This window comes from Haliotis cracherodii, unplaced genomic scaffold (assembly GCF_022045235.1).
Source record: "Haliotis cracherodii isolate W230 unplaced genomic scaffold, xgHalCrac1.p SCAF_17, whole genome shotgun sequence".
NCBI lineage: Eukaryota > Metazoa > Mollusca > Gastropoda > Lepetellida > Haliotidae > Haliotis > Haliotis cracherodii.
This window is the reverse complement of record NW_027266272.1, coordinates 10,093,122-10,119,864: the sequence shown is the minus strand read 5'-3', so window position 1 is coordinate 10,119,864 and position 26,743 is coordinate 10,093,122. Positions and strand designations below refer to the sequence as shown.

Here is a 26,743-nt window from a genome sequence, read left to right as displayed (position 1 = left end):
ATGGCCGCGGGGGAGGAGGGGCCAGAGGTTGAGGCGTGGCTCGTTGACCTTGAACGTCTGCAACAATCAATGAATGTCCTTAAATGTTATGCAGTCCCGTTAATGCAAACCAGTAGAGTGAGTGAGTGAGTTGGGTTTAACGCCGCTTTTAACAGTATTCCAGTTATATCACGGCGTGTCAGCTTAATGTGGGAGGAAAGCCCGAAGTGATGCAGGTCTCAGACGTTTACCACTTCGGTGAAACCCACGAGCACGGGTATGGTGCTGACAAACCTAGAAACATAATCGGTGCGAACCGGGATTCGAACCCACAATCATAGGTTTCTGGCGTGCCCAAGGGACGCAACACTGCACAGCGAATCGCGGCGCCTTAGACGACTAGGCCACCCGTGCCCCCGTAAACCGGTAGAAGATGGTATCAATTGGGGTCCACACAGTCGAGGTATGAGACGACCCAATCATTTTAGCCGCTCTTAAGATACAGTTGAAATGAGATGAAATGGGGTTTAACGTCGCGTTCAAGATATTGCAGTGATATAGCGACGTGGATACTCGTGTGTGCGGCTGCTTGTACATGTACCAATCCTGACTTAAGTCTGTTTCATATGCTTACCTACTGATATCCAATGTTAAGGTTGGACATGGACGCCCCATTTGGACACAGTATACTGACTCCGAGCCTATTTATTTTATCCTTTATCCCCTTGTTGCGGAGCGGCAGGCAGGATAACAATAAATACCATCTTTTAAAGACTTTTGGTATCATCCGGTCTGTAATCGAACCAATGACCTTCCGCTCTCCGGGAAGACGCTCTATCCACTAGACCACTGAGATGGTTCTTACGTTACAATTAGGGACCTTTTCCGTCCCCTAATCCTCACGGTGTTACCGAATATAAGCATCACATAAGGACAGCAAGTATTCACTTGAACCTTTGATTTGACAAAATAATAATACCCGTAACAAATACACCAACATCGATAAGCCATTTCTTGTTTGTTTCATTTACGCCACCATCAAACATTGGTTTATACTCTTTTCTTTGACCGGCAGTTCATAATATTTACAACAACGAACCCACGAGGGTAGTATATCCAAATCGTCTAATGTAATTCTGAAACTAATTGATGTTTACGACATAATGTTTGCTCAAGGAATGACATAAGAGCCGCGTATAAATATAATGAGTGAACCGCCCCATTTATCATATAGTGCAAAATAATTTGTAGCCATGTCTGTGAACAGAAACAATTTGACATCAGAAAGCATATATCTAAACTTATTGTGATTTTTATCGAGCAAGGAGACATAACATCGATGTATGGAGCTTTAAAGTAGTTCTGATGGATGAATATTTGCATATTTATAGGATTGTAATTCCGTGTTATAGGATTGGATCATTGCATGGACATCACCGTCCAATACAGGTTAAAGTCAATTAGCGTTTATCTGTACGTTCATTTCTAGCGGAGAACACGTAGTATGCACACGGAAAAAAAAAATTAACAAGACACAGCGGATTGACTTTAAGGCTTCATAATTATAATAAGCAAACATCCAGCTGGTACACTGAATACAAGAACACTAAATTGCTAGAATACTGAACACTTAGAAAATCGTATAGTAAATACCAATAGTGGTAAATCTAAAGCTCAAAACCTCAATCTATTGACTATAGAATTGCCATGTTGTTGTTCTATTTTCCCAGAGTGTAGTATGCCCCTCATTTCCACGTTACTACGACCATCTTTCTATGCAGAGCATATCCACTTTATATGAAATGATAAACGTCGCTGATAAGACAGCCGGGATCAATTTAAAAAATCTTTCGTCCTTTCCAGAAGAATGTGTTTATCATATGTTCCAAAGAGCATTCGCATTTAAACGGTCACAGATTTATGTTGATAGATATAATTGTTCATCCTCATACCCCTGTTCGGTATTCAACTTACATCGAGGATGTCGGGGAAGTGATAAACGATTCGTCACTCTTGACGTTTAAAGGGGCTAATTTCCTCTACACATGCAAATTCATGCAGTCCTGTGCAGTTTTTGAAATTCCATTGAGGTTTTTGCGTGCCCCAGTACCTTTACAACTGAAGCCGTTATTCTTTTAATCAGTATCAATGCTTGACATCCGCTGTTAAGGTTGGCCATACCAAATAAGCATTTCAGGATTTGTTTGCCTCCAAATATATTGTGATAATAGAAACAAACCTGTTGTCATGGCGAGTACGCACAGGCTGGTCATCAATAACAGCATAACTCTACCCATTGCGCCACCCGAGGTACTGCAAATATATGTACAAACATATCATATGACAATATACAATATTATGTTTAGACTGTTTGTTGTTTAACGCCGCACTCAGCAATATTCCAGCTATACGACAGCGGTCTGTGTATAATCGAGTCTGGACCAGACAATCCAGTGATTGATATCATGAGCATCGATCCAAGCAATGGATGACATTCATCGATCAAGTCAGCGACCCTGGAAACCCGATCTCGTTAGTCGCCTCTTACGACAAGCATAGTCGCCATTGGTTGTTGAAGACCTATATACGAAATGACGTAATGAAATGAACATTAATAGGATATACAACCTTATAGCCAGATAATAAACAGCCGCATCAGATTCCATTAGGGGTAATAGGAGAAATAGTGGTATAAATTATATGAATGAATCACTCAAAATTAGTGATGACACCAGGTGTTCGCGCAAACACCAAAACGAAATACAAATCGGAACCAGGATGATGTCCTACATGTCACGAGGAAGGCCTCTAGCTTCAGCTGTTATGATAAAGAGACATAAATGTCTATCATATTAATGTCTGTGAAGGGTTATGTATCAATACAATCAAGAAGTATTAATACTGGTATAGGTTATCAATATTGGAATCTCATTCGCCAAGAGCACAGGGAAAGTTACAAAATAGAAACCTACGAACAATATCATTGCAAAACTACATTGTTGATACCAGTTCGCGACTCCATATGACCAAGGTCAATAGTTTGCCCTTGAACTATTTTACGACCGACCAGGAAATTGAAACCGCTTTTTTCTTTACACAATTCACATTCGTTTCACCGAACGCATGAAAACGAATTCTTTTGATTAATCAACAAGAAAATATGTTGAAACATTCAGCAAATGAATACTATTCTATGTTTCTGTCAGCATTATCCCTGCTTTTTAACGATGGTTTGAGAAGAAATCGAGCCCGGTCCAAGAAAACCAGAGGTTGACAGTTTGTGCAACGACCACGCTGCCAGGGTACGGTGACACAGAGAGGCAGTTCATGCATTTTTATCCGATCATTTTTAGTCGGTTTAGTCATCATCCTGCACTGGGGTCCTGTCTAGGTCGAACATCCCGCGGGGGAAATCCTGTGATAGAGAGATATAGATCCGCGTAGTTTGTTGTGTCTAAAGATTCACATAGGTCCATCAAAAACTCACCTGGATCCTTATTATGACTTCAAAAGAAGTCTGGATACCAAATAACAGAGGCCTCACTAAGGGGGACAATGGTTAGGAAACTGAATTTATGACATTTGACCTGACGGAAACCACGGGACCCTACATAAAAATGTCAGCATAATGTGTGTGCGTAATCATGGCATGGATTCAAGCTGTCATAAGGTTGGAGTCCACCTTCACAGCATTCGTGTCTCTTCATTCAAGGTTCAGGGGGCACGGGTTACCCAGTCGCTGTCCGCAGTTGCGTCATCTGGGCGTGCCAGAAACCTATGACCATGGGTTCGAGCCCCAATTCGCCCTGACTATGTTTCTAGATATGTAACATCATACCCCTGTTCGAGGGATTCACCTGGTGGCGAATAAGTCCTGCACCACTTCGGGCTTCCTCCCACATCAAGTTGATATGCCGTGATAATACTGTTAAACCGTCAAGTGCCATTAAAACCAACGCAGGCCCCCTCTCACTTATTAAATGTTACCACATAATACTTGGGTTTTGTTTAGTCAAAAGTGAGGGATCGTGCTGTCATAATATCCTTAGTAACAATAATTCATTTGTACCATATCTTTATAATAACATTTACTTATACAACGACTTTATGAATATTAACATTAAAACTTTAAAAGCCAGGATTTCCCAAAGTGATAAACGACTTTTCTCCCACGTCAAGCTGACACGTTGTAAGTAAGTGAACCCGTGAAGATCCGGGTTAGAATAGGTCTTCAGTAACCCACGCTTGCCGTAAAAGGTGACTTTGCTTGTCTTAAAAGGCAACTGACGGGAGTAGGGGGTCAGATTCGTTGACTTGGTTGATACATGTTATCGTATCCCAATTGCTTGGATCGATGATCATGATGTCAATCACTGGTTTGTCTGTTCCAGACTCGATTATTTACAGGCCGCCGTCATAACGCTGGAACATTGCTGAATGCGGCATGAAACAACAAACAAACAAACAAACAAACAAATATATAACTGAAATACTGAAGTGGCAACAATACAAAGCACTCATTCCCTATTAAAGAAGGGGTACAATTAGTCACGTTCTGTTTTCGTGTTCCTTTGTGTTGATGGAATACTTCCGGAAGCGGAGTAAAACCATACTCGGTCAGTCAGTACCAAACGACTGGATTTCAAGACGTGTGTCTTCGACAATGATGGTTTATATGAAACCTACAAAAAGTAACAAATCACTCGACACTGCTACAGCTTCAGATACCCTCACAACACGATACTCTGCAGACACTGCTACAGCTTCAGATACCCTCACAACACGATATTCTGCAGACACTGCTACAACTTAAGATACCCCCTCAACACGATACTCTGCAGACACTGCTACAGCTTCAGATACCCTCACAACACGATACTCTGCAGACACTGCTACAGCTTCAGATACCCTCACAACACGATACTCTGCAGACACTGCTACAGCTTCAGATACCCTCACAACACGTTACTCTGCAGACACTGCTACAGCTTCAGATACCCCCTCAACACAATACTCTGCAGACACTGCTAAAGCTTCAGATACCCTCACAACACGACACTCTGCAGACACTGCTACAGCTTCAGATACCCCCTCAACACGACACTCTGCAGACACTGCTACAGCTTCAGATACCCTCACAACACGACGCTCTGCAGACACTGCTACAGCTTCAGATACCCTCACAACACGACACTCTGCAGACACTGCTACAGCTTCAGATACCCACACAACATGACACTCTGCAGACACTGCTAAAGCTTCAGATACCCTCACAACACGACACTCTGCAGACACTGCTACAGCTTCAGATACCCACACAACACGATACTCTGCAGACACTGCTACAGCTTCAGATACCCTCACAACACGATACTCTGCAGACACTGCTACAGCTTCAGATACCCTCACAACACGATACTCTGCAGACACTGCTACAGCTTCAGATACCCTCACAACACGTTACTCTGCAGACACTGCTACAGCTTCAGATACCCCCTCAACACAATACTCTGCAGACACTGCTAAAGCTTCAGATACCCTCACAACACGACACTCTGCAGACACTGCTACAGCTTCAGATACCCCCTCAACACGACACTCTGCAGACACTGCTACAGCTTCAGATACCCTCACAACACGACGCTCTGCAGACACTGCTACAGCTTCAGATACCCTCACAACACGACACTCTGCAGACACTGCTACAGCTTCAGATACCCACACAACATGACACTCTGCAGACACTGCTAAAGCTTCAGATACCCTCACAACACGACACTCTGCAGACACTGCTACAGCTTCAGATACCCACACAACACGATACTCTGCAGACACTGCTACAGCTTCAGATACCCTCACAACACGATACTCTGCAGACACTGCTACAGCTTCAGATACCCTCACAACACGATACTCTGCAGACACTGCTACAGCTTCAGATACCCTCACAACACGATACTCTGCAGACACTGCTACAGCTTCAGATACCCTCACAACACGATACTCTGCAGACACTGCTACAGCTGCAGATACCCTCACAACACGTTACTCTGCAGACACTGCTACAGCTTCAGATACCCCCTCAACACGATACTCTGCAGACACTTCTACAGCTTCAGATACCCTCACAACACGATACTCTGCAGACACTTCTACAGCTTCAGATACCCCCTCAACACGACACTCTGCAGACACTGCTACAGCTTTAGATACCCCCTCAACACGATACTCTGCAGACACTGCTACAGCTTCAGATACCCTCACAACACGATACTCTGCAGACACTGCTACAGCTTCAGATACCCTCACAACACGATACTCTGCAGACACTGCTACAGCTTCAGATACCCTCTTAACACGATACTCTGCAGACATTGCTACAGCTTCAGATACCCACACAACACGACACTCTGCAGACACTGCTACAGCTTCAGATACCCTCACAACACGATACTCTGCAGACACTGCTACAGCTTCAGATACCCTCACAACACGATACTCTGCAGACACTGCTAAAGCTTCAGATACCCACACAACACGATACTCTGCAGACACTGCTAAAGCTTCAGATACCCTCACAACACGATACTCTGCAGACACTGCTACAGCTTCAGATACCCTCACAACACGATACTCTGCAGACACTGCTACAGCTTCAGATACCCTCTTAACACGATACTCTGCAGACATTGCTACAGCTTCAGATACCCTCACAACACGATACTCTGCAGACATAAACACCACACCGTCAATGTCTTCATTACAGTATGTGCAGTGATATCTGCACCCTGGTAAATACAACGTGCTTGAAGGGTGCCATTCAACATGCCCACGAAGGTTTTATAGTTGTCAAAACACGCAAACGCAATAACTTGTACCTCACAGAATGTGCAAGGCATGAATCGTAATATCTTTGATTAACGCGAATTTGGTAGTATTCCTGCAACATTGATGCGAGGAAAGCTACCTAATCATAGAGCTCTAACTTATTCCATCGCCCTAAGTGGCAGGATTGTTGGGACTATAGACCCCCTATTAGCAGTATTATGTAATCCAATATTGTCGGAGACCGCCACAAATGCCATGTCCCGCCATATCACCTTTCGATGGAGATTATGTCCTCTAATTGTAATAACCGAGTAAAATAGGAAATGGTAGAACAGGTCTGTGACTTTGCTCATCTCATGTTACTACACCCAAATTGCGTGGATCGTTGCTCATAGAGTCACTGGTTCGTCTGGTCTGGTCGATTATTTACAAGTCGACATGGTATGGTTAGAATAGAACTGACTGTGGCGTTAGAGAACATTCACTCTCTCGCACTATGTTTGGTTTGAACAGGTTACAATATTCAAAGCCTCAGTAAAGGTTTCAGAATGTTTTATGGTATAAATGTGAAGGACATTTCCAAATTTGACGAATCAGTGACAAAAATTATGTCCAATGCAATTCCGTATTTTAACTTGAATCATATGTACCATTTGTTTTTCTTTGAGCAACTGACTTGCCTTTGCATGTTTTTGTGACGGGTGCCATTGGTGGGGCAGCATATGCTCACTCTTTCTAGAACACCTAGACATAAACATGAAAGAATTATTATTATTGCTTGTTTTTAGCCTTCCCAGCTATTACTACGCCAGTAAAAGAATCTGTGAATCTTTTCGCCGCTTTATTACTTTGTATTTTTATCTTGCACAATTCATATACATATAGCTTAAAATAAATTGTTCTCTTAAATGTTTTTTATATGTGTCCGTGCAGGAGTTGTTTCGTATACATACGAATTCTGGTCTTCAAGACACTTGTTGTTCCTATGACTGACGCGTTTTGAAACTGACGGATTAAGTATAAGCGTTGAAGTTTTCAAGAGAATGAAAACACCAATATGGACACTTTTACAATTGCATATAACCCTTCTGTGTTGTCGTGTGGTGTCAATGTTTACTGCATACGATGTCTGTGACAGCTTCCTGGCCTTGATGGGCAATGAGACTGATGGAGCACGGAAGTCGTAATCTTCTGGACAATGTTGCCGACAGGTATTCACTACTGACATAATTATCACGAGATGAGTAATTACAAAGGAGGCCTGCTAAGGGGGGGATGCTATACCTACAAGAACATTTGCAGAATGCACACTGTATATATTCCTTTTGCTTAAATCTTCAATACCAGGTTGAAGTTGTACTCAAACAATGTAAAGAATCTGTACACATGTTATGAGTGAGTGAGTGAGTTTGGTTTTACGCCGCTTTTAACAATATTCCAGCAATATCACGGCGGGACACATATTATTAAATAAATGTTAATTCGCAACCTCAATCTAGATTTAAATATGTATTTAATTCAAAATCATGTTTTAAAATGTGATCCTTTAAATTATTATTTAATTGTGGTGAGGGGAAGGGAGGGGTGGGGTGGGGTGTGTGTGTGTCTGTGTGTGTGGGGGGGGTGGGGGGGTGGGGGTTGTTGGGGGGTGGGGGGTAACCTAGTTGTTAAAGCGTTCACTCCTCATGCCGAAGACCAGGGTCGGATTCCCAATATGGATACATGTATGAAGCCCATTTCTGGTGTACCCCGCCTTGATATTGCTTGAATATTGCTAAAACGGCATAAAACCATCCTCACTCACTCATTTGGTCTAAGTAATTTCTCAGAGAACACTTAACATGTATAACTTTATTTCTGTCCACGACATTAAATTTGAACATATTCAAATGAACTGCCATGCGCAGGAAAGTGTACACCATGTTTGATGGTGGCTAAATATGAAACAGACAAGAAATAGCTATTCGATGGTGATTTTTTTAATACGGGTATAAGAGTTGTGTACGGACGTTGCGTTTGCAATGTTTCAACGACTGTTTTCAGCCTGGAAACGTTTTGATAACGTTTCCAATTTTTCGGTCAAATCCAATTTTCCAGCCCATGCTTTCTTTGACCTGAGAAATATATTTTTTTGGTTATTTTAGAATGAGAAACCTGGAGTTTCGTTATTTCAGGATGAGAAAATGAACCTTATAAGATGCGTTTGTTTTCTTATGAGAAAACTTTAGATGCGTTGTTTCTTCATGATGAGTACTGTGTAGAACGTAATCGCAGTCTGAGCTTATCAACAATCACCTGTCTGTATTCCTGGAGCATATGTCCCCATCCCTCGTGACCCTTGCATTCACAAACAACTGACAGCTTATTAATGACGTCATACGACTTGACACTAGTGCGACCAACCCTAGGAGAGATAGTCCCGAATTCTGCTGCCCCGGACAATATCAACGGATATTCGCTGGGGTAAACGAATAAAGTAAGTAGTTTCATTAATCAATTGCTCTTTTGAAGATGTATTGATATGTGAGCCGAGTTTGGCCTGAAGTAAAACTGACAGTTATAAAGGATTGTGTGTTAGCGTGGAAAAAATATTTAATACTGAGTAAGCAGGTTGGGTTTAACGCTGTTTTGAGCAGATGTTCCGGTTGAGTGCGTTAGTGTGGTTTTACAACGCTTTTAGCAATATTATAGATATTTCACCAGAAATAAGTTTCACACATTGTATCCATGTAGGAAATCGAACCAAGGCGAACACTTTAACTACTAGGCTACCTCAACTGCCCATTTGCTGTTAGTGTGTAAACATAATGAGTGAAAACACGTGAATGAATAAGGTTGGGTTTTACGCCGCTTTTAACAGTATTCCAGTTATATCGCGGCATGTCAGGTTAATGTGGGAGGAAAGCCCGAAGTGATGCAGGTCACAGACGTTTACCACTTCGGTGAAACCCACGAGCACGGGTATGGTGCTGACAAACCTAGAACCATAATCGGGGCGAACCGGGATTCGAACCCACAATCATAGGTTTCTGGCGTGCCCCAGGGACGCAACACTGCACAGCCTTAGACGACTGGGCCACTCGTCTATTAACTATTCATCCTCATCAAATATTTTGCTACAAGTCACTGACCACAGTCAGATGCTTTGCCGTCATCGGTTTATCAAGAAGTACGACAGGCTACCACTGCAAGAAATGCATACTTTTACTTACATGTAAGTGGGTGTAAATCAAGTGTTAGAAGGCAAAACAAGTGAGAATATTTACAAGCATATACTAGTATACATTTACAAGCCAAAACACGCACTTACATACAGGAAATGCTAGGCCAAAGGGGTCTGCATAAATTAAAATTTTAGGAAACCTACAGAAATTGTTCTGTAGAGTTCATAGAAATGTGAACCATACTGTATTCCAACAACTGCATCTTTAAGACTTATGACAACACTAAATGCATAGGTTATTAATGTGAAATGTGTCAAAAGGGCTGACTTTTACGAGAGCCTAATGGTGCCACTTTGGTAGCAAATATATATATTAAATAAACGTAATTTCTAGTTATTTCAATTATTTGTTTATTTCTCGAAATGTCGAGTTTTTATTCTCGTAATTTTACATTGTGAAGCTCTACTGCAGGAAAGAAATGAACTGTTTTCAACCTTTATTGATCTGCTTGATGTTGAAACCTATGTCCAGTTGGAATTACAAGATGAAGAATATATGTTGTCATTTTTCTTTGGTGCTGATACTCACTTCTCACAATGTATTGATATAGTTACATGGGAATCTGTTATACTGATATTTTCTGCTTATGTACTTACACTAAAGCCTTACCTTGATTATGTCATCTGATCTAACCTTTTGTACTGTGTGAATGGCATGACACTGGTGCTACTGTCTTTTATTGTATATATGTACAGGTAATATGAGTTTGTGTGAATACGTTTGATTAATTATGTATAATCTTCGGATTAACTTCTGGAGGAAATAAAGAATTTCTCTCTCTCTCTCTCTCTCTCTCTCTCTCTCTCTCTCTCTCTCTCTCTCTCTCTCTCTCTCTTTCTTTCTCGTAGTTAGATTTTCATTTGAAGTTCTAACAGCAAGCCCTTTTCACTCATCTTATCCATATTTAAAGTATTTGACCATATTGTAAGTCCAAAACTTACAGGTGTGAGAAAGAAACAAAGCTAGTTGTCACTCATTTGAACACCCATCGTCATTTTCAAACCAATATCTAAAAACATTTCGCAACTAAAATTTGCCATTTCAAGTGGGACAAAAAGGCCTCATGTTTACCTCTTTCTTTTTTTGTAAATTTATGTACACTCATGTACATGTGCAAATTTGTAAACGCGTTTTATTCCAGTGTTTTATGTTTTATTTACAGATGATTCCTGTTATGCGAGCGTGGGTGTTCACCCTGGCATGTGTCCTTGTCTCTGTCTGTGCACAAATCTATCCAGGTAACAACGGAGTGAGTGAGTGAACTGGGTTTTACGCCGCTTTAAACAGTATTTCAGTTAAATTCCGGCGTTTGACGTTTTCCTCTTTGGTGAAACATACGGATACAGCGAATACTGGCATGACTAAGAGACGCAACTCTGCACTCCCTTGTCTACGGAGTGAAGTCTGTTGTCTAGTGGCATAAGACACATTCCAGGTGCACAGTGTGATGCGTATATACACTTCAGGCCAGCCAACTGATCCAAGCGAAGGATTGCGGGTTTGCTTACCTTTCGACACACCGCACATGGTCTGGGCAGATTTGATGTGGGGGACCTCGCTTGGTTGACACCGTCAACCACATCCTCATTTAAGGAAACCGTGGAATGCTTTGTTCAGTCTTGACATGCCTCACAAGAGGATCAGCAGACAAATAAATCTGTGCAAAATTGCACATTACGATTCTATCATGAATTTATTGTTTCGTCCAATCAACAAGAACACAAACGAACGGATACAGTATAAGTATTTGTGACTTCGACTTTATTGCGAGCGTTAAGCTCCGAACTCCAGATTTTTTTTATTTTCTTCTTCTTCTTCCTCTTCTTCTTCTTCCTCTCCTTATCGACATTAAAATGTGATATATATTATACTTTGACCTTTCCACCTTTTCTGTCAACAGGTCCACCACCAGGAGCGTTGCGAGGTAAGACATCAGGATGTTTACCATTCTTCTTCGTCTTCTTCTTCTTCTTCTTCATCTTCTTCTCCTTCTTCTTCTCGACATAACAATGTGATTTATTTTATACTTTGACCTATCCACCTTTTTCTGTCAACAGGTCCACCACCAGGTGCCTTGCGAGGTGAGACTTCAGGATGTTGACCATCCGTGCAGGTCCGGGGTAGAATAGGTCTTCAGCAACCCATGCTTGCTGTAACAGGCGACTATGCCTGTCGTGAGAGGCGACTAAAAGGATCGAGTGGCTCGCTGACTTGGTTGATGCATGTCATCGTATCCCAATCATGTGGATCGATGCTCATGGTGTCAATCACTGGATCGTCTGGTCCAGACTCGATTATTTACAGACCGCCGTCATATTGCTGGAATATTGCCAAGTGCTGCGTTAAACAACAAACCAACCAACCATCATAACTCTCCATTTTCTTTCAAATTTAACAAACACGAAGAATACCTTTGTCCACGCTTTGTCGCCAGTATATGGCGACAATGCTGCTATCCTCGTCACTAACACACCTTCACCAATTAGAAGTGTTCCGAACAACATTTTAGGCATCATGATTAAGAATATAACCGACAATTAAACTTAAAGGCTCCTCTTTAAATTAAAGTTATTAAGGAATATATGTCTATTTTACTCAAACTCTGTTCAACATATAAGTATGTCTACAGTACATATATTATTGCTCAAACAATTTGGGGGACACGGGTAGCCCAGTCGTCCAAGGCGCCGCGATTCGCTGTGCAGAGTTGCGTCCCGTGGGCAAGCCAGAAATCTATGATTGTGGGTTCGAATCCCGGTTCGCCCCGATCATGTTTCTAGGTTTGTCAGCACCATACCCGTGCTCGTGGGTTTCCCCGAAATGGTAAACGTCTGAGACCTGCATCACTTCAGGCTTTCCTCCCACATTAAGCTGACACGCCGTGATATAACTGGAATACTGTTAAAAGCGGCGTCAAACCCAACGCACTCACTCACTCACTCACTCACTCAAACGATTTGTTGATAAAATCGTATTGTTACCCATAGATATGCTTGTAAGGTGCTAAATCAGTTGTTTATGTCAAGGTCCTTTCCCTCCCCCCCGGGCTGGTTTGATCAACCGGCCGCCTGTCCCCAGTCCGGCCGGCATGCAGTTTATGCGGAAGATGGCTGTTTCCCAGGCAGTGCTATCAAGTGACTACACCAAGAGAATGGCAGCTATCGACGCCATTCAGAACGTTCCTTGTGTAGGTCGAAGCCCAGTATTGAAGTACCTTCTCATGGACTCTTTGGACATGAAGCCACTGCGTAAGCCACTCATCATTTTTAACCTCCTAGATTTATAGAATAAAGACATTTATTTAAGCCTTATGATTCAATCGTACTGGTAATTGTTGTATTTGACTACGATATGTAAGTCAAAATGGTGGAGCTTATACGCAGAGTTGCGTCCCTTGGGCACACCAGAAACCTATGATTGTGGGTTCGAATCCCGGTTCACCCCGATTGTTTCTAGGTTTGTCAGCACCATACCCGTGCTCTTGGGTTTCACCGAAGTGGTAAACGTCTGAGACCTGCATCACTTCGGGCTTTCCTCCCACATTAAGCATACACGCCGTGATATAACTGGAATACTGTTAAGAGCGGCGTTAAACCCAACTCACTCACTCACTATACGCATTTTCATGCATATAGTGAAACCTCTTAAATCCGGAAGATACCGTGCCCAGTTTAATCCACCGGATTATCGATGAATTGGTTAATAGTTATGTCCCTTTTCTATAATTCGACCAAGCTTCTTCCCAGCGCGTGACGCCTACGTTACACTCTCGGTAACATCGCTGCCAACACTCCGGCGCAGTTGGTGACTTAGCATAACACCACTGCCACAGGCTATTTTGCATATCACGTGATCGGACTTTTCTCTTGTTTGTAAACAAACGCAGTTTTGCAGAATAAGAAATCAGAATAGAACGGACTAATGCAAGTATTTTGGGCGTTTAACATATTGTTTTTCATAATTTTATAGATATGCTACTTCAACTGCGACAGTGAGTTGCATGACAATACATATTTACGCATCAAAGTGAGCGTATCGCTAGCTCTCCGAAGGGCTTCGATGACAGCACGTGGAGCCGTACAACCAATGTAAACATAGGATAACAACGCAGATGGAAATAGTTTTTCACGATTTAGGATATTTACTCAATGAAAGTTAACCATTCTATGACATATGTTTATCTAGTTGTGTAGACTTGTCAAAACAGATGAACAACATATGCAATATCTTGAATGGACTGTGTAAGATGTGACGAATCGTCACATGGCGCTGGCCTGTGGCAGAGGTACTATGCTGGTCGCATTGAACTCTGGGTAGGAGAGTGATCGCTGCCATCAGTACGGAAGCGGCGATTACAAGATTCCCGGACGGGACTCAACCCAAAAAAGTACTAGAATCTGTACTTTACTAAGAAAGTGTTATCCCAAATATAACATTAGTTACATTTGACCACTTTCTAAATGGCATTGTGTATTCATAGCTTTCGGCCATGGGAGCCGTGCCAATTTACACTTGTCAGGGGGGGTACTCAAAGTACGTGATCTAGACTACCAGTTGTCGGACATTCAATTTTGTGGAAGGCTCGGTGGCTGAGTGGGTTAGATCGCTGACTTTGTGTGCTGGTGATTAGGTGCCTCACCCTGGCAGGTGTGGGTTCGAATCCCGGACGGGACTCAACCCAAAAAAGTACTAGAATCTGTACTTTACTAAGAAAGTGTTATCCCAAATATCACATTAGTTACAAGATTCTTGATGTTTGCTCTCTTACCGAAACTGTAGTCACGGTTATATGTTTGTTTTACGTCTCTGGGAATTCCATCATAGTGAATATGGAAAAAGTTTCCGACTGACCAGATTTTCGAGATGGATTTACGCTTTTTGTTTGTTTTATCAGATTGGTTCGACAGTTGAAAATGAACTAGTAATTCAAATCGACAAACAAAGAAAATATTTGAGCAGGGGTAGGAATATTCGGCGTCACGGCAATCATCACTTGTTTACAAACATACCCGTCAATCGGTTGCGAGTTACCCTGAACCTAGCTAGGGTTAGGCTGGGTGCTCCGGGGCACCAAGACAATAACCACCACCACTATGTGCTGACCTGGCACATAGTATGTTTTGTATGTAAATATCTACCTGTATAAAGTATAATTGTATTTACCGCAAGCCATCGTCTCCAGGTTGTCGCTTCTTATCGAGAACCCTACGCCGACCCCCTTCATATACGAATATGTAAATTATTCATTAGCAACGTCACGTGTGTCTGCAACGCACGTGCTACAGCTCGTAGTTAATACCACGGCCGAGCATGGTTCAAACAACCACAGCCATGTATCTTCATTCTTCCAGTATTAAGACACATTATATCCTTTAAGAGTTAGTGAGTATGGTTTTACGCCGCTTTTAGCAATATTCAAGCAATATCGCGGCGGGGGACACTAGAAATGGGCTTCACACATTGTACCTATGTCGGGAATCGAACCAGTGTCTTCGGCGTGACGAGAGAACGCTTTAACCACAAGGCTACCCAACCTTCCCATATCCTTTAAGAACTCACCGACACATCACAGCCTCTAAATACTCACAGACGTATGATATCCTTCTTTAAATACTCAGACACATACTAACCTTTTTTAGTCCTCACAGACTCATAATAACCTTCTTTAAGTACTGACAGACGCATACTATCATTTGTGTACCCGCAGAGAAACAATAACCTTCTTTGTGTACCCACAGAGAAACACATCCTTTGCATAATATCCTTCTTCATGAATCTTTTCATTTTTTGTCAGCGATACCTGGATCACCTCTAACTCAAATGAACCCTGCGACGCGATTATTGATCCTCTCCGACCAGGGTAGGAGGCTGGAGGCTGGGAAACTCCTCCAAAGCCGCTGTGTGCAGACTAATGAACGCCTTGGAGCTCTGGTGTCCGACATAGCTGACATTCCGCTTGCAGCCAGCGCTCTCGCCGGCAAATAGAAATCACTGACACTACTCGGAGGCAATGAGAACGGTATACATCATTCATTTTACGGATGATGCGTGGTCGAAAGATATATGTCAGTGGAGTTTGCATTACAAAATGGATGAATCGGAATTATTTAAAGCTAAGCAAATTTATAATGTTCAGTTTAAAATGATAACATCATAAAGTCCGTGTTGTTTTCGTGTACTGGCTGATACTCACCAAATAAAGGGTTAATTTATACAGTATGTGTGTCTTGTATTGTTCCTTGCCTCTAATCAAGCTGCATCAAGCACGTCGTCATCACAAATGTGTGGCCAACACAGGCCAACATCTTCTAAAACAATGTATCTCAGTTTGCTACTATCAATGATGTCTCACAAGTTATTATCCACTAGTTTACAAATTGCTTTGTCCATCGTCGGTGTCTTCTGTTCATACCCTTTCTTCAGAAACACAGGCGGTCGGGTAGCCTAGTGGTTAAAGCGCTCGCTCGTCACGCCGAAGACCTGGGTTCGATTCCCGACATGGGTACATTGTGTGAAGCCCATTTCTGGTGTCCCCTGCCCTGATATTGCTTGAATATTGCTAAAAGTGGCGTAAAACCATACTCACTCACTCACTCTTCAGAAATCACTGGACCTGTTACAGTTATGAGACAAACGCATTCCCTAAATCGACTTGGTAGGAAACAAGCCTCGACTGAATAATACAAAGTGTTATGCAACAGCTACGACCAGAAAAAATACTTCCCTTTAGAACTGTATTCGGAAGCAAATCGGGGTCTTCATGACGTATATTTGGGGCAGGGACACCAAAACCTTCAGTCATTTACAAAAGATGGCGTGCATCGTTGCTGATGATATCAGTCACTGGTTTGTCTGGTCCAGACTCGATTATTTACAGACCGCCGTCATATATTGCTGGGGGGGGGGGGGGGGGGGGCGCAAGCAATTGTCGTTACGATTGCACTACATGTGTTTTTGCTCTCACTGGAATTAACAAAGAACACTTTGAAGGATTTCCTGGTAAAATATAAACCCTTCGACATAATGTAACATGTAAGGCTATGATCTTCATGGTAAATGATAGAGAAGTTATCTTACTTATATATCAGATCACAGTATGCACAATCTGCAGATCACAGCTGACTCTTTGCATTGGAACTGTGTCAATAAGGTATGACATGGAGGCGATCAACATCTGTGTTCATTGTTTGAATCCAAACCATACACAGAATGGGCTCCAATTTTGTAAATTCAAAATAAACTATGTACAGGCTCTGACGTTTGGCCATAGTTATGACGTCTCAAGGTTCCATAGAGATACCGGTTTCGGGGTCCGGGGAGTACAACGGTATCTGTATTTCGGGAAAAAATGACGTACGCGACACTAGCGATTACCTGTCGTCGCCGACACCTGCTGCTGCTGTTCAATCCGCCAATATGAAGGATACGTATTCATGAATTGTGGCGGCTATTGAGGTTAAAACGTTAAAACAGGTGTACCCAGTGTGTACATGATTTTGTTTATATTCTACATCTTATAATACAACATAATATTTCATAATAATTTATATTATGAAATAAAATAATATATATATATATATTCTACGTCAGCTACATGGTCTCAAATCGGTTTACTTTCTAGGATATTGGTTGCTTGCCATTCAAATGTCCTGGAGATATTTAAAGCTGCCAATCCTCTGCTAGTCCGTGCGATTCGGGGGGAAAGGGGGGTGGGGGTTGGGGGGAGGGGTGTCTATAGGGTATTCAGGACTCAGCAAACGGGACGCAAATAAAATCTTTTTGGTATTTGATTCAACATTTATAAAAAATATAGGTTAAAACCAACCTGTAATACACACTGATGCAGTCACGTTGATTTTACAGGCAAGAAATTATTTGTATGAATAGCTGTACACTTCTTGGATACCATGTACCACAATTCTATTGACATGACACGTATATAAATACTGTACCTGCTGAGACGAATTTAGAAGGAAAGAAAAAAATTGAGTACGTAAAAATCTCATTGATGTATTTTATTCTTTCGATATTTTTCAGTAGTTAAACTTCAGGGTGCATCCTTATATCTATGCTTTTGAGATGTGTGTTAAGTGAGGTCGTGAGGATATAACACACCTGCGAGGATTTGGTTGAAAATGTAAACAAGACGGTCAGGGAATTGACAGAGCGAAATGCAAAACGTCTCAATGCAAGAAATACCAGAAAGAATAAAAAACACAATCAGTGTGCTTTATAGTGAAACAATAGCGTTATCGCGGTATATATCAACGAATTCGATGACAGCGGGTGAGAGAAAGACCACGTGCATCATGCAGACAACTGAAGTCAGTTACATGTAAGATTGAACACCCTTTCATCACCGACCCCGAGTATTCATGTTCGTCACCAATCCCGAGGGACAGGATTCATCAACAGTTTCCAGCACACTTTGTGAAACGGTCGTAAAATATCTCTTGAGGGTGTTAAAGCACTTGAGTGAGTATGGGTTTACGCCGCTTTTAGCAATATTCCAGCAATATCACGGCGGGGGACACCAGAAATGGGCTTCACACATTGTACCCATGTCGGGAATCGAACTCGGTCTTCGACGTGACGAGCGAACGCTTTAACCACAAGGCTACCCCTTCGCCCCTACATGCACTTGAAAAAGAAATTCTGAAGAGCTTTGACGTTAATCACGAGGCTACAAGTACCAAGGTTGCAAGTGCGATCCCACTGATTAATAAGTAACATTTGTTGCTTGATGATACATCATGCCACACATTCCCTGAAGTTAGCATTGTAATGTGCGTCATATGGATTGTGTTCAAATGCCAAATAGTTTTACGCCGCTCTTTAGCAATATTCCAGCAATATCACGACGGGGGACGCCGGAAAATTGGCTCCTTACGTTGAACACATGTGGGTAATCGAAACCGGGTCTTCGGCGTGACGAGCCAAGGCTTTAACCACTAGGCTACTCCTCCACCCCTAAATGCAAAATATATCTCTGGGAGAGACGAACTTTCTACAGAATATCCATGTGACAGGGGGAAATTACAAAATTATTAATACACATTGGTATCCAAACTTTCATCTACAAAATGTACATCTATTTACCATTGACACACCCGGTGTCCAGCGTATCTCTGCTCGTCAGGATCAAACATATATCCCTACATGTTGGACACCAGTAGTTGGAGCACATATTAAGGGCAGCAGTTATCTTATAGTTAGAGTTCATATCAAGGGCAGGAGGTTTTCTATCGTTAGAGCACATATTAAGGGCAGGATGTTTTCTATAGTAAGAGCACATATTAGGGGCAGGATGTTTTCTATAGTTAGAGCACATATTAAGGGCAGGAGGTTTTCTGTAGTTAGAGCACATATTAAGCGCATGAGGTTTTCTATAGTTAGAGCACATATCAGGGGCAGCAGTTGTCTTATAGCTAGAGCACATATTAAGGGCAGGAGGTTTTCCACAGTAAGGGCACATATTAAGGGCCGGAGGTTTTCTATAGTTAGAGCACATATTAAGGGCAGGTGGTTTTCTATAGGTAGAGCACATATTAAGCGCATGATATTGTCTATAGTTAGAGCATATATTAAGGGCAGGGGGTTGTCTGTAGTTAGAGCACATATTAAACGCAGGAGGTTTTCTTTAGTTAAAGCACATATTAAACGCAGGAGGTTTTCTATAGTTAGAGCACATATTAAGGGCAGGTGGTTTTCTATAGGTAGAGCACATATTAAGCGCATGATATTGTCTATAGTTAGAGCATATATTAAGGGCAGGGGGTTGTCTGTAGTTAGAGCACATATTAAACGCAGGAGGTTTTCTTTAGTTAAAGCACATATTAAACGCAGGAGGTTTTCTATAGTTAGAGCACATATTAAACGCAGGAGGTTTTCCATAAGTGGCCCTTGCCACTCACACAATACCCACCCAAAACCCACCCATACATCACTCGCTTACTCCACCCACTCACTCACTCACTCGCCCGACCCACCCGTGAAGATCTTCAGGAACCCATGCTTGTCGTAAAGGGACGACTAATGGTATTTATTGAGTCAATACTGGATTGTCTGGTCCAGACTCGATTGTTTACAGACCGTCGTCATGTATCTGGGATATTGCAGAGTCCGGCGTTAACAATAAGCAAAAATAACCACTCACTCACTCACTGACCAACCCCTCACTTACTAGTGAGGTGAGGTGAAATTGGGTTTAACGTCGCGTCCAAGATTATTGCACTTATATAGCGATGTGCATGCACGTGTGTGTGTGTGGCTGCTTGTACTAGTCCGGACTGATACCGATTTATAGTGCTAGCTCACTGAGATACCATGCCGCAGTTTAACATGAATAGCCCACTCAGACACAGTATACTGACTCCAAGCCGACCAGTCCTTGTCTCAGCCCCTTAATGTCGAGCGCCAGACAGGGTAACAAAAAGTACCATCTTTTAACGTCTTTTTGTATGACGCGGCCGGGGATCGAACTCCGGACCTTCCGCTCTACCACTAGACCACGGAGGCGGTCTTACTAGCGAGTATGGTCTCAATATATCATTGAGTGTGATAGCGCTCAGTGAGCTGTCATCCTAACAGTAATATCAGCAGATAACATGGCCCCTATGTTATCTGAATACCTTTGATCCCAGCATGCACATTGTAGTTTAAAAGGACACGCCGCTTGACGAATATGTCTATTGTGCTTCTACTGTCAGTGTTGTGTAGCGTCTTCCTACCTGTGTGTAATTCAGCCGAACTATGTCAAAAGATGACGTCCTGCTCATGTCGGAATTCAAAAGGATTGATCGATCTCACACCCCTTGCAAAGACCGACGGTACGGCCGCGTGAGTACTGAGGCTTTAATATCCCATTCTGAAATATTACAGCTCATGTGGAATCTCATAAACTCCAGCAGAAAATCGATTTATTGTCAATGTGGTTCAAAGTCAGCGTGTAAATGAATATTCATATAAAACAAGGGCGTGATAAAGGTTTCACGCTCAGAATGGCATTAGTGCCACGATGCACATAATATTGTACCGTTAAGTGAATGGGTTTGTGTGCTTCAATCTGATTGGTTGAAAACATTGTTAAATGGCACATGAAAGCCTACTCTCCTACCCAGAGTTCCTTGCAGTCGGCAGCCAGTGTCGTGACGATTCGTCATATCTTTCACAGTCCATTCACGATATTGCACATGCTTTTCATCCGTTTCATGTTTGACAATTTTACACATTTTGATAAATAAATGTCAAAGAATGGTTACGGTTCATAAAGAAAGTATCTAAAAAATCTACTTCCATTTGTTACCCTTTGTTTACATTGGTTGTCCGGCTCCACGTGCTGTCATCGAAGCCCCACGGAGAGCTAACAATACGGTCACTTTGATACAGACATATATTGTCATGCACCTCACTGTCGCCGTTGTAGTAGCATACACATCTATTTAATTATGAAAACAATATGTTAAGCGCAGCGAAAGGCTTGCATTTGGCCAGTCAGTTCTGTTTTCTGATCAAACGCGCTTGTTTACAAACAAGAGAAAAGTCCGGTCACGTGATATGTAAAGTACCTGTGGCAGTGGTGCTATGCTAAGTCACCACTGCGCCGGAGTGTGACGAAAGTCGGAAATCTTCTGGGCCTTCCTGGAATATCTTTCTTAGTAGATCTAAGTATTGTTTTTTTTTCTATCAAAAATCTTCGCGAAATTAATGGTGCATTCATTATTTAACGCCCAAACACTATTTTTGAGAATAAGAAAGGTTCAGTTGTCATAGAAGAATATGACGTCACTCATGTTATCATGACGTCATGGCATTCACAGCTGTTTTAGTGTATGTAGAAATGGAGTGCTTCCGAAAATTACTGATAGTTTTGAAACTTTTAAATGATGATAAACGTTTTCAGATTAGCGGGTGTTATTAAGTATTTGAAATCTTTAGCATTTGAAACCTCCAGGTAACGCCTTACAAATTAAATCTCCTGGTATAAAATACCCCAAAACATCCACAAATCTGAAACACAATAATGTTTATTATCATTTTAAAAATTTCAAAGTTATCAGTAATTTTCAGTAACACTCCATTTCAACATACACGAAACGTTCTACATATTGACGACGCGTTGGCAATGTTACCAGTATCTCGACAAGGGTCATGACAGGCGACGCGTACCCTAACTCTTCACAACAGGGGGTGGTAGGATAGCTTAGTGGTTAAAGCGGCCGAAGACCCTGGTTCGATTCCTGACATGGGTTCAATGTGTTAACCCCATTTCTAGTGTCCCCCGTCTTGACATTGCTGGAATATTGCTAAAAGCGGCGTTAAACCATACTCACTCAATCTTCAAAACAGCTATTTATTCAGTGTTGATAATAAGGAAAGGGTTAAATTCGTGCTTCAGTATTTTTACTCGTGCCTTTATTCAAGTTGACAAAAAGGCGCTTCGTACAAGCAAGTATAATACACAAAAGAATACAATGCAAAGTTTTTGGACATCGCTTCACACCAATGGCACGTTGATTCCGAGAAGGGCCGGTCGGGTAACCTAGTGGTTAAAGCGTTCGCTCGTCACGCCAAAGACCCGGGTTCGATTCCCGACATGGGTACAATGTGTGAAGCCCATTTCTGGTGTGCCCCGCCGTGATATTGCTGGAATATTGCTAAAAGCTGCGTAAAACCATACTCACTCACTCACTCACTCACTCATGATTCCGAGAAAGAACAGGTCCCCTGTATCACATCCTTGCCTGACGGGCTTACTGCATTGGCTATGTCGTTTGTATGATGGCCGACAACGGTCACTAGCGTATGGCCCCATCAAACTATACTATATTGATACACTACGCTGCGATAGGAGGATACATACATGTATCTATCGATCGATCACATCGCATTATCGCTTGCACGTATCACACACAATATGGCAATATTGGCAGTCATCAATGTCTCTTCTATCACTACAAATTTGATTGTATGAAAGTTTCGCTATGACTAATGCATGTATTGCATGTAATTCGTAAAGAACTCCAATTGATCAGTTGCCACTGGTCGGGCAGTATGAGCTCACCTGTTCACGAACGAGTGTTGATATATTTGATATCAAAAGACACGAGGGTGAGATTTGTTTATCATTCTTCAAACTATTTCAGTTTGTAGACAGTAATAAGCAGCGTGTAAGTGTAAAAAGTACTGCTAAAAGCTTCAGTAGCAGGGCCATTAGTGATGTCATTTGATTGTGACGTCATGCTAATAATGACGTCATGTAACAATGACGTCACAATGGTTTGCAACGCATTGTGATGCAATTTCATTGCAGCGATATCTACAATGTAGATATCGGTTGATCACACCCAAACGATGTCTCCTGTTGGAGCCAGTTTTGGATGATAAATAAACATTCGCACATGATATAGTCGGAATCATACAATTGATTTCTTATGATTATGGAAATGTAAACGTGTTTTGGTCGCTTTTATATTCTTTGAAAAGAATTAGTCATCTTTGCGTGGTTATTTTGTGTTGTATGTCAACACGCGATTAATCTCACTGTCACAATGAAAAGGAAAGGGGTCAATGTGCATTCTGTTGTGGTGGGTGTATTTGTTAACTGCCGCGCCATTATTCACATTTTACGATAGACGCTAATAGTGAAATCAGAACAGTGTCATAGTGAACAGAACTGCGTAAAATTAATGGTATAATAATTTGATTTTGAAATATTTTACCAGACATTTATAACACGGAAACACCAACACTTCGATATGTGAGCGACATGTTTCAAATATTAGGCGAAATAGATTTTCATAAAAGCACGTGTATTGAGGTATTTCTCTCAAATTCGAAAGTGTTGCGGCATTAATTTCATTCAACGCTCCCTACAAGACTTGTCGTGAACAAAGAATTAATGTGCCTCTCCTTTTCATGTACAATGGTCCCATCCTTAATTGAGTGAGTTGGGTTTAACGCCGCCTTTAACAGTATTCCAGTCATATCGCGGCGTGTCAGCTTAATGTGGGAGGAAAGCCCGAAGTGATGCAGATCTCAGACGTTTACCACTTCGGTGAAACCCACGAGCACGGGTATGGTGCTGACAAACCTAGAAACATAATCGGAGCGAAACCGGGTTTCGAACCCACAATCATAGGTTACTGGCGTGCCCAAGGGACGCAACTCTGCACAGCGAATCGCGGCGCCTTAGACGACAGGGCCACCCGTGCCCCTCTCCATCCTTAAGCTTGACGATTTAACTTTCGGTACACGATTCCAATCCGCACACACTTAAAATGTCCTAGCATGGCAGAAATGTTTCCTCGCGCATGTGCAATACAACAAAATCCCTCTTCTAAGTTCAGCATTGATCTGCAGATATCAAATTGCGACAAGTTCATGTACCAATGAGATGTCTTTCGGACTCATAAGTTGGAGATGCGTGTCTTTAGTTGCCATGAGTTCCTTTGTTTGTTTTCATATTTGTTGTTCAACGCCGCACTCAGCAGGATTCCAGCTATATGACGGCTGTCTGTAAATAATCAAATCTGGTCCAGTGATTAACATCATCAGCATCGATCTGTGCAATTTGGATGCGATGACATGCATCAACTGTCAGCGAGACTGACCACCACAGCGATCCCGTTGGAGGCCTCTTACGACAAGCATGGGTTGATGAAGACCAATTCTATCCCGAATCTTCACGGTAGCTATGAGTTTCAAGTTGTGCCATTCGAGACTCAATACAAAGATTCGGTTTGCGAATGGGTCCAGGGTATCTATCAGAATAGAAGTGAAATATTATACCCTGGATAAACGAGGCTGTTACCGACGAGAGTGCCCTTCTGTGCATATGGTGCTCGTCTTGATGTGACAGAGAATTGAGAATGGATGCCTTCGGGCTTTAACATTTTGATGCCTGTTTCAGATTCTCTGACCTGTTGGACCCCTTGGGAAACTTCAAGTATTCCTGGAATCCGTGTAATCCATTCACCGAGGGCACCTGCATCGGTGTCGCGGTAAAGTACTGATTTTCACAACCAGCAGGGATGATGGGGTAGCATAGTGGTTACAGTCTTCGCTCTGAACGTCTGAGGCCCGGGTTTGATTCTCTATATGTGTACAATGTGTGAAGCCCTTTTCTAGTGTCCCATGTCATGATGTTGCAGTATAAAACCACGCTAACCTGCAGAGTATGTGAATTTGGGTGTACGCCTCTTTTAATTTGCTGTATATATTCTGCACACATGCTTATAACGAACTGCGGTTATAACGAACTAAAATTAGTGATCCCTTTCGGTTCGTTCTAACCGTAGTTTATTGCATTTATATGCATGCTACATGATTGCGTTAGAACACAGCGTAGTCGTTTTGATAAACACGGGTTTGCAGAAATAACACGGAAACGCTTAAGTCTCCTAAGTTCCGTATATTAATGATATCTCATTCCCACTTTGGTGACATCCTTTTAAACTGAGACGGCGGGGTAGCTATAGCCTTGTGGTTGAAGCGCTGGCTCGTTGCGAAGGCTCGGACTCGATACGCTTAATGGGTTCAACGTATGAATTGCCAGAATATTGCTAAAAGTTAAAAGCGGCGTAAAATACAATTCACTTACTCACGCCATTACCCCGAACCAATAACACTTTAAGGCTTCCCGGTTAGCAACACTCATATTGAACTAGAATGTTAAATAGGATCCAATGTCCGTGATGATGAGAGTGTTCAAATGACGAATTGACTCTCTTCTGTTATCAGGGCTGTCAGCAAGACACGAACAGTGGAGACTTCGACAGTGTGGGCAAGCAGGACAAAGCACAGTTTATAAATGACGTGACGGATGGGCTACAGATACAGTACACAGACGGAGCGAAGTAAGTTAAGTAAATGATATGCAGTACAGTGCACAGAGGGAACGAGGTGAGTCAAATAATTGATATACAGAGCAGTACACAGACGGAGCGAGGTGAGTCAAATAATTGATATGCAGAGCAGTACACAGACGGAGCGAGGTGAGTCAAATAATTGATATACAGAGCAGTGCACAGACGGAGCGAGGTGGAGTCAAATAATTGATATGCAGTACAGTACACAGACGGAGCGAGGTGAGTCAAATAACTGATATACAATACAGCACAGTACACAGACGGAGCGAGGTGCGTCAAATAACTGATATACAATACAGCACAGTACACAGACGGAGCGAAGTGAGTCAAATAATTGATATACAGTGCAGTACACAGACGGAGCGAGGTGAGTCAAATAATTGAGATGCAGTACAGTACAGTACACAGACGGGGCGAGGTGAGTCAAATAACTGATATACAGTACAGTACACAGACTAAGCGAGGTGAGTCAAATAATTGATATACAGTACAGTACACAGACGGAGCGAGGTGAGTCAAATAATTGAGATGCAGTACAGTGCAGTACACAGACGGGGCGAGGTGAGTCAAATAACTGATATACAGTACAGTACACAGACTAAGCGAGGTGAGTCAAATAATTGATATGCAGTACAGTACACAGACGGAGCGAGGTGAGTCAAATAACTGATATGCAGTACAGTACAGTACACAGACGGAGCGAGGTGAGTCAAATAACTGATATACAGTACAGTACAGTACACAGACGGAGCGAGGTGAGTCAAATAACTGATATACAGTACAGTACACAGACTAAGCGAGGTGAGTCAAATAATTGATATACAGTACAGTACACAGACGGAG

At 42.2% G+C, this 26,743-nt stretch overlaps 3 protein-coding genes across 3 annotated transcripts in view; all 3 read left to right on the top strand.

Moving 5' to 3' along the window:
- On the top strand, positions 1 to 6,188 carry LOC139465166 (daxx-like protein). Its single transcript, XM_071246854.1, has 2 exons — positions 1 to 27; positions 4,698 to 6,188. The coding sequence occupies exons 1-2, from the start codon at positions 1 to 3 to the stop codon at positions 6,186 to 6,188; spliced, it is 1,518 nt and encodes a 505-aa protein (XP_071102955.1).
- Positions 6,189 to 9,278: 3,090 nt separating this feature from the next.
- LOC139464799 (uncharacterized protein 3-like) lies at positions 9,279 to 16,016 on the top strand. The gene is made up of 6 exons (XM_071246306.1): positions 9,279 to 9,283; positions 11,194 to 11,269; positions 11,932 to 11,955; positions 12,089 to 12,112; positions 13,058 to 13,279; positions 15,826 to 16,016. Exons 2-6 carry the CDS (start codon positions 11,194 to 11,196, stop codon positions 16,014 to 16,016), a joined length of 537 nt encoding a protein of 178 aa, XP_071102407.1. The 5' UTR covers positions 9,279 to 9,283.
- A 4,699-nt stretch (positions 16,017 to 20,715) lies between these two features.
- LOC139464356 (uncharacterized) overlaps positions 20,716 to 26,743 on the top strand; it is a 13,973-nt gene continuing 7,945 nt past the window's right edge. The window contains exons 1-3 of the mRNA XM_071245885.1: positions 20,716 to 20,870; positions 24,943 to 25,033; positions 25,773 to 25,888. Coding sequence (XP_071101986.1) covers positions 20,716 to 20,870; positions 24,943 to 25,033; positions 25,773 to 25,888 — 362 coding nt within the window. The remainder of the gene's footprint in view (positions 20,871 to 24,942; positions 25,034 to 25,772; positions 25,889 to 26,743) is intronic.

Excerpts from the sequence above, each read along its gene's own strand:
- LOC139465166 (XM_071246854.1), top strand. The coding sequence starts at position 1 with ATGGCCGCGGGGGAGGAGGGGCCAGAG. Across the intron at positions 28-4,697 it reads CGGGGGAGGAGGGGCCAGAG|CTTCAGATACCCTCACAACA; the intron begins GTTGAGGCGTGG and ends ACACTGCTACAG.
- LOC139464799 (XM_071246306.1), top strand. The coding sequence starts at position 11,194 with ATGATTCCTGTTATGCGAGCGTGGGTGTTCACCCTGGCATGTGTCCTT. Across the intron at positions 11,956-12,088 it reads ACCACCAGGAGCGTTGCGAG|GTCCACCACCAGGTGCCTTG; the intron begins GTAAGACATCAG and ends TTCTGTCAACAG. Across the intron at positions 13,280-15,825 it reads TTTGGACATGAAGCCACTGC|CGATACCTGGATCACCTCTA; the intron begins GTAAGCCACTCA and ends ATTTTTTGTCAG.